The 8867-nt window shown below is 31.5% G+C and overlaps 1 protein-coding gene across 1 annotated transcript; it reads right to left on the reverse strand.

Moving 5' to 3' along the window:
• Positions 1-238: 238 nt before the first annotated feature.
• LOC112526847 (senescence-specific cysteine protease SAG39-like) lies at positions 239-2828 on the reverse strand. Its single transcript, XM_025137268.1, has 3 exons — positions 2351-2828; positions 1826-2136; positions 239-517 (listed from the first exon to the last, which is right to left on the reverse strand). The coding sequence occupies exons 1-3, from the start codon at positions 2826-2828 to the stop codon at positions 239-241; spliced, it is 1068 nt and encodes a 355-aa protein (XP_024993036.1).
• Positions 2829-8867: the final 6039 nt, after the last annotated feature.

Below are 8867 nucleotides of genomic sequence, written 5' to 3' on the forward strand. Positions count from 1 at the left end.
CTTTTATCAGACAGAAGAAATACAGATTTTATAGAAGGAAATCGTCAAATAACAGTAACTGAAATAAAGCAATCATATATACAGTTATATCAGCTTCTTTTGAGCTTTACAATGCTTATAAACAATTATCATCAAATGATATAAAAACCATACACTTACTCAAACACAATCTTAATTTAAATAACAAATACACAGATAAATACACACACTTGTGTGTGTATGTATGTATATGTATATTTCAAATAGGATATGACGAATCCATGGCGATACCGCATAATCCTTCTTTTGCAGAGACATCTCTTTTCATTCGTATATACCCTTTCTCTCCCCATGATGTACCCCATGAGTTCTTCATGAGCCAGTACTTGGTTCCATCTGTCGTGGTCCCATACCCGACGGCAGTTATAGCATGGTCAAGCTCTGTTCCACATATCCCATCAAAAACCCCACCCGAATAGAAATGGAACCCATATCCGCTTGCATCCAGAGCAACCGATACAGGTTGATGTGTGACAGCCTACACCAGTAAAGAAACCAATGACATTAAATTCGAAGAGTTCGGATCTTATACAATCAACCATTAACATCATTGCCGAAGGCTTCATGTGAACTAATACGTATTTTTATAATATATTTCGAATATAGTATTTTATAGTTAATATAATAATATGTATTTTATGATATTTGTGATCTAGGAAAATAGCTAATTATTGATGCAATAAATTAATGGGCCGTTTACCAAACGCTTATCCAGGTAAGTATTTACCAAGTAATATTATCTCAACGGATAAATATGTTAAGGACAAAAAATATTACCCGGTAAGAGCGTGACAAGGATCTCTTACCCGGCAAGTGAGGACGACGACTCTTACCACGGTAAATGCTTACCGGGTAAATTGTTGCATATGTTGTTGTTTTGATGGATTACAATCGTACCCGCCAAGTAAATAATAATGTTAAATTTTATCGATAAATACTTACCGGGTAAGTATTTGATAAACAATCCCTAAAAGATTTATTAATAGAAAAAGTCCAATAAGAACACATGACATAAATCTTTAAAGGATCAAAACTTCTAGAAGTTTCTTAATTTTTATTATTTAAAAAATTCTTAAATAATGAAAAACATGATCGAAGATGGTTGACTGGTTGGTATAAGATAACGGCCCCAACTGGGTCCATATATCTGTTCAACACTTCAACTGATTTTAGCGAATAGAATTATTTTGAGTTTGTAAAAGGTGTATATGCTAAACTTTGAGGGGTGTACTAAAATATATAAACCAAAAAACCAAAAAAATTGTTTCGAAATCAACCAAAAAACCTTTAAAAACCAGAAATCAACAAAAAAATCCACTGAAATGGTGAAATTTCTGACTAAACATATCAGATGACTTTATGGGCTTCTGATCCGCCTTAAAGGTGCATTTGCAAATTGCGATTGGTTGTGTTATTAGGAGGTGTTTGGGATTGCTTATTTGAAACTATTTATGTTTTTTTTATAAAAGTGTTTATCAACTTATTATAAGTTAGATTGATTTAACTTCTTAAAAAACTTGCTATTACCGGTTTGACATTGGTATAAGCTGTTTATTCAAACACTCAAAAGTATTTACTACCGGTGTCATATCGAAATAAGTCAATAAGTTGTTTTTATAAACACTCCTAAACACCCCGAAAAAAAAAAATACAATTTCAATAAATCAATAAATCTAGAAAAAGAAATTGGTGTTAACCTTACTTTTTTTATTTTATAATATTTTATTCTTTTAAATAAATTCTTTTCAAATATTCACTCGTTTATTTCCTACAACGATTTGCTTACCTGCAGCAGGGCCTTTTCGTTGTTCGCCGGAACTTGTTCGTAGCCGGAGATTGTCGCCGCCGGGATGGAAGCTTTCTTGGTGTTGCAGATCCCATCTTCTCCTGTGTATGCATAGACCGACTCTGCGCTTAACCCCTTTCGTTTTTCGATGAATTTGAAAGCGTACTCCATGAGACCTCCTTCACATCCTTGATTGATTCCTTCGATATCACAATCGACGAGTTCCTGCTCCGATAATGAGATCAATTTTCCGGTTTTGAGCTTGTTCATCCCTTCCATGGCCGCCACCGCCGAAAACGCCCAACAACATCCTGTTTTCAATTCGAAGAAAAATACGTTAACACGTCAACGAACGAATGAAAAATTCCGTGCATTAGTGGAATCCACATAAACAAAGCATGTCCAGTAAATCCCGTTACGAGATGTAATGATGTATGCAAATCTGACTTCTATTATAAAGAGTAGAATGACTGTTTCCATTAATAACTGGAATCCACTGTATGAAAATGAAAAAAATAGACTTACCGCAATCGCCTTGATCCTTAACGGGGGTTACCGCGCCTTCTTTTCTCCAATCGACTTCACCCGGAACCGCACTTACGTTAGCGTACCGATATGAACCCGAGACCGCACTTACGTCAGTGTTCCGATATAAACCCGAGAACGCACGCGAAGGTGGTCGTTTGTAACCGTTCCGGGAAGCGTGAAACTCGTCGCTCGTTAAATCGGCAAACTTATTGATGGCGAGCGTAAAGCTTTTATCAGGATTTCCATTATGTGCGTCTATAAGCGCCACGTTGTCCTTAAATACCTGGAACCGGAGTTGTTGTTCTTCGTTGTTGGTGTAAACACGACCGTGCTCAGCCATCCATTGCTGGTACCGAACGAGCATGGCTCGGTCATCGAGGGTGCGTGAAGTGGCTCGATAGACCATGGCTAGTAGTAGCATGAGCGTGACCATGGTCCTGGCTAGGGTCGAACCCATTTTGTGCAAGTAGGTCATGGATGATTTGTGGTATCAAGGTATATTGGTGGGGTTTTATGGCATGCATGGATGGGGTTTTATAGGCAAATGTTTAATCATTAATGTTTAGTTGCTTATTTTTTTTAAATAAATAAATTATATGGATTTATTAATATATAATTTATTAAAATTCAAGTTTACAATTTTTTTTTATTAACCTGGACATCCAACCTGCTATGCGAGTCGACTAATCCCAGGACGACCACCTGTTTTGCAGATAGCCTGGAGTTACTGCATTTGAATCTCTATGGCCACAAGGAGATTTTTATTCCTCCTTGTATTTGAACCTGAGACCTCCAGGTACTTTTGACATTTGGAGCCAAGCTCAAACTAATCAGACACCACCTTTGTGATTAAGTTTACTATTTTATTATATTCGTATAATCCTTTTTAAGTTTTATGCTTGAAATATATAAAATTAACTGATAAATATTAAACCATATTAATACTGTAAATACTTCATAAATACTTACTAAAAAATGACTTTCATCTATGAAATTTTTCGCTATTGATTCAGTGGCGGATTACCGACGATTCAACAAAAATTGACTTTTTAGCTGGATGTATTGACTTCCGTCACAAATCTGTCGATAAATTTAATTATTCCTGATCTTTAAAAGTACCGACGGTCGTTTCTATCGCTGATTTTAATTAAAGATTTAATTAATTCTTTAGCCAATTTTAATTAAATTTTACAAAAATCATTAGCGGATCTGCCAGTGATGACCAATTGTATTTTTTTTGCAGTAGAGTATCTGCTGGTAATTCGCCTCTAATATTGATCTGTCAATAAAAGACTATTGTTTTGTGGTGAAATTTGGATTTTTCTTTTTTACGAGGATCGCATGGTAATCATTTTTCTAGGGTTGAGTTCTGGTGAAAAGAGAAGTCATGATGAGAAGCTTAAAAAGAAATCTCTACCTTTGAATCAATCTTAATTGAAACAATGAGGTGCACTGAGATGATCGAATCGATTCTCTTCTAAAGCGCAATTCATAGGTGAACATGAGATTAAAAATAATCAAGAGTTCAGATCTCTTCTTACAATTCTGAAGTGCAATAATTATTTAGTGTTTTCACACTTGTCTCTTTACCTAAAGTAACTTATTTTCCTATTTACATACCAACTTTGAGTCTTTTATCTTCTGATTTTCCATTTACTATTTTTGGAACTAAATGTTATGATTTACTTGCTTTTAGGATAAATAGATGGTTAACTTGCTTATTTTGACAAATCACTCGTGCTGAAGCATTTCTGTAGCATAAGGCAACAGTTGGAGATGGAGGTTGGGAACTTTTGAGAAACCTTCATAAATTGTAGTTGGAAATAGTTGGTTTAGGGTTGTTTTTAGCTTTTTGTTTCATTAGTTGACTTTGTTTGTACTTTGGACATGATGGTTTACTGTTGTGATTTTACTTTTCTACCCCTATAGGATTAGTATAAATAGAGGGGATTGACTTCTTATTTATGCATGATCCATAGTTAGATCTACTCTGGTTGTGTTAAATATTTAGAAGTCATTTAACTTATGCTTTTATTTTAATATTAATTGTGGTATTTTTTTACATCTCGTTCTTCACATTACATCACTTTAGAGTTTACACTCTTTACTTATGCGTTCCGTTTTTTACATTACGCTATTAATTTCAGTCATTTATATTTAAGCATTTAATTTCTGTCATTTACATTTCTTGCAATTTATTTTCCGTTATAAGTAGCTAATCTTATTAGTTTGAGTGTGAGACGGAAATGTGAGATTTTAAACCAAAGGAAGGCGAATGCTGTTTTGTAATAACAACGTTCTACTATATCATTTCAAGTTTTATAAAACCAATGACACTTATTGACGTTGATCACTTTAAAAAGCGTTAAAGTGTTGTGGACACATAGATGATCCACTGGAATGCACGTCAATTTGAATGATATGAGAAGTAGACTTGAGAAAGTTACTAACAAAGAGATATGTTATCTATGTTTTCCAAATTGGTTAATTCTCAGCAAGTTGGTCACTCATTGAAATGTTAAAGTGGAGTGGACTTAGAGATGAGCCATTCAGAACACACCAACTTGAATAATATGATAATCCGCTCGAGAGAGTGATTTTATACAAGAGATTTGTTATCCATATATTTTGAGGATTTCATTCTCCATTACCACTAGTCTGATCCTGCACAAAGATGTGTGATTGAATCTAAATGTTAATGCCAAAGTTGAAAGTCCGAGAGAAATACCCTCAAAATAAATGGCGGAACTAGTTATGGTCTACTATATGTTGTAGCATTGCTACAACACTGGTCTGCTAGAATTTGTGTTTAAGTCTCACCAAAAAGTCTTACACCCTTGCTTGCTTTATTATTTGTTATTAAAAACCATTTTTTTATGCATGAAGTATTGTTTATTGATGCACTTACTTAAAATTCAAGATTACAAGTAAATCGTATGTAAGTACAACTTATTAAAACTCTATGTTTGATTTATATGTAACTAATTGTAGATAAACATAATCAAATAAAGAATAAACATTTCATTCTAAATATAAAAAATCTAAAATATAATAAGAATAATTAAATTGAGTTCTAACAGAATACTTAATTATTATCTTTATAAAAAATTATATTGTTAAATGAAAAATAAATTAATACATTATTAACCTTAAATTAAATTAAAAATAAATTACACAAAAGAACGACAACTTTTAGATAGTTAATTTGATGTTAATTTTGATATATATATTTTTTTTCAAATTTTTATGATATCTTAAACCGTATATTTTATTCAAAAATAAAAATATTATCGTTTTCTCAAAATTTCATAAAAACGTATTATAATATCGATTAAGACATGATAAAACAAAACATTAAAATCAAGATGTATCTCGCTGTATTGTGCAAACACCGTATATATACAATAGCCACTCTAGCCAAAGTGATCCGAGACATAACTTAACTTTGTAAAAATCAATAAATAATGCACCTTTGACCAACTCATCACCCTTAAATCCAATCAGACGTGGTTGTTTCTTGATCATATCTAGTTAAGCCACTTTTTTAGCCTCTATGTCTCTTTCATTAAGCACTTGCATGCTTATTATCTTTCTTTCTAAAGTCTTCTTATAATCATTGAATTGCAAAACATAAAATTATTAAAAATTGCAATTCATGTTTTATGAAATTGGTGAATTTTTTAGTGCCGTTTTACCAAACAGTTAAGTACTTATCGATAAAAGTCAACACTCTCACTTACTTATTAGATGACAGTTTCAGTCACTAAAACTGATTGTTGGTAAACATCTTTTATCCAGTAAACGCTTACCATGTAAGAATTTTCTCCATCATTAATCGGATAATATCCTCGATTTTTGTCATTTCGAGTAAGATTCTCGATTTTTGTCATTCTCAATCGTAAGATAAATGACAACCGATAATCGCTTGGTAAACACTGCTGTGATGAAAGTAGTTATAAGTTGCTTATTTCCATGACGATAATTTTTTAAAGATGTATCATTCAGAGATAAATTTAAACAAATTTTCTAAATTTAAAAGGGATTGATGATTTGATGGAGAAAATGATTGAAAGAATGTGTGTTTCTTCTGGTTTATTAATTTGCTTATTAAATTAGCGTTGACGTTATAGGCTGTAACTTGCAATTACAACAATTAAGATGACATTTCTGTTATGAAAATTGTGAAGAATAAATTGCACAATAAAATAAAAGGTCAATGAAGAAATGATAACTTGGTTACATATATTGAAATAATGTTTTTATCGACATTTGTAATTAAAATGTCATTGATATGTTTCACAAAATGCAATTATTGTTGAATTTGTGAATGGGGAGTATTCAACTTTTATAAAGTAGTCATTTACATTTATTTTTGGATTGATTGCTTCATCAACATGAGAACAACCAAATCACATGTGATTCCACATGTGATTCAACACTGAAATTACATGCGATTACGGAATACAGTCAACCCACAACCTCACACATAATCACAAGTGCTTTTTTACACGAGTCTAGTGTATATTCACATGTGATTCGACAGTTCTCGTGTTATCTTATTGAATCATTGTTCTCGTTTGAACCGACTATATATATGAGAGAGAGAGAGAGAGGTGGATTTGAGAACAACATTTTCGTGAGAAGGTGAGCTTTTGGGTGACAAAACCACATACATTCATCTACCTTAATAAACTTTACTATTCACATTTACTGTCACTACCTTCATGAACTCGTACATATATTCAACCACTTTCACATGCATGAACTTATTAAAGTTTCAATCGTATTAAAAAAATTAGAGAAATTAAGGTAGACGAAGATTTATGAACTGCAAATAGAAACTCAACCCCCATGTATGTGTCTGTATTTATGTTAAGATTTAATCATAATTAAGCATATAAAAAGACAAAATTGACCCTTTTTACAAGTAATTTTTTTACAGATATACTCTCTTATTATCACTAAACTATCACAATTACTAACAGATCAACGACAAGTAGCTCTTTCGTCGGTACTTTACAGTTAACAGTTGTAAACTGTATTCACCTTATAAATTTCTTAAAAATCACTTGATAATCTATGGGTAATTTATATATATTACTAACAAATTAACAGTAATTCGTTTTAACCCGAACCCATTTTTACCGATATTTATCCACCTTTAATAAGTAAAAAGAAATGGAATCTATTTCATTTTCATGGGTGGGTCCTTGATTACATGGTTGCTTTTTATGAATCTTTTGGATTCAGAATCAATTGGTATCAAAGTTAAGTGTGTATGCAGACAACAATCAACTCATTGTCAAATGCATCATGCTTTGTTTCAAGATTCTTGAAAGCCATGTCCAATCAAGTCGGTTTAAATTTAAGGAGGAATAAAAATCTCATTGTAGTCATGGAGGTTCAAATGCGGTGACTCCGAGCTATCTGCAAAACAGGTGGTTGCCTTGGGATTAGTCAACTCACATAACAGATTAGATATCTAGGTTAATAGAAAAAGAAGTTAAGTGTGTATGCAGACAACAATCAACTCATTGTCAAATGCATCATGCTTTGTTTCAAGATTCTTGGAAGGCCAATCAATCACATAAACAAACAAGTTTAATTGTAATACTTTTAAAATGATATCGTTTTCAGTGTTGTTTGAATTCGTTAAAATTGTTCACGAACAATACGACTCGTTAGAAAAGCGGATTTGAATAACTGAGTTTTGAAAACTCGGTAGATTCGAATTGACTTGTTAAAATTAATGAATGGATATGGACAGTACATAAAAGTTTTTGGATATGTCTACCTGACCCGTAAATATTTTTATATGATAATATGGGAAAAGTCTAAAAAATCCAATAAATTTTCTCATTTTAAATGGTTTAGTTTATAAACTATTTTTTTGAATAAAAAACTATTAAACTTTCTCATTTTGAATGATTAAGTATCTGAACTATTTTCCTAATCGTTCGTATTCTGTAGTTTGTGAAACTATTTTTTTCTTAATGAATGAAATAAATTATACCAAAAGTACGAGGATTTATAATATTTAATTTGATACCGATATTGATATCTATTTTATGGGATATTTATTAAGTTTTCGAATTACCAAAACATGTTCTACTATAACTTATAATTTATATTGTGTTTAAACATAAATTTTAAATTTTATTTTTGATGGAAATTACGTTCTCATTCTCGTTTTATAATAAAATCTTAAATCTTATTATACAACCAATACAACTCAATCTCAACCATCCATTTAATTTGATGTATATGTGATTTCATAAAAGTTTTGATTGTTCACTACTATAAAGTGTTGATCATAATTAATAAACTCTAATCATCTTCCATAAATATTCAAATTGTAATAAATGAACTCTCATCATTTCCATAAATATCTCAATTGATTGAGTTGCATTGGTTGTACAAATGGACATGGTTGCATTTGAAATATACCATATATATATATATATATATATATATATATATATATATATAGGGTTTATTTCAAATACAACCTATC

The sequence above is a fragment of the Cynara cardunculus genome (genome assembly GCF_001531365.2).
Source record: "Cynara cardunculus var. scolymus isolate 2C chromosome LG 14, CcrdV1, whole genome shotgun sequence".
NCBI classification, from domain to species: Eukaryota; Viridiplantae; Streptophyta; class Magnoliopsida; order Asterales; family Asteraceae; genus Cynara; species Cynara cardunculus.

Excerpts from the sequence above, each read along its gene's own strand:
- LOC112526847 (XM_025137268.1), bottom strand. The coding sequence starts at position 2,828 with ATGACCTACTTGCACAAAATGGGTTCGACCCTAGCCAGGACCATGGTC. Across the intron at positions 2,137-2,350 it reads TAAGGATCAAGGCGATTGCG|GATGTTGTTGGGCGTTTTCG; the intron begins GTAAGTCTATTT and ends AATTGAAAACAG. Across the intron at positions 518-1,825 it reads ACGAAAAGGCCCTGCTGCAG|GCTGTCACACATCAACCTGT; the intron begins GTAAGCAAATCG and ends TTACTGGTGTAG.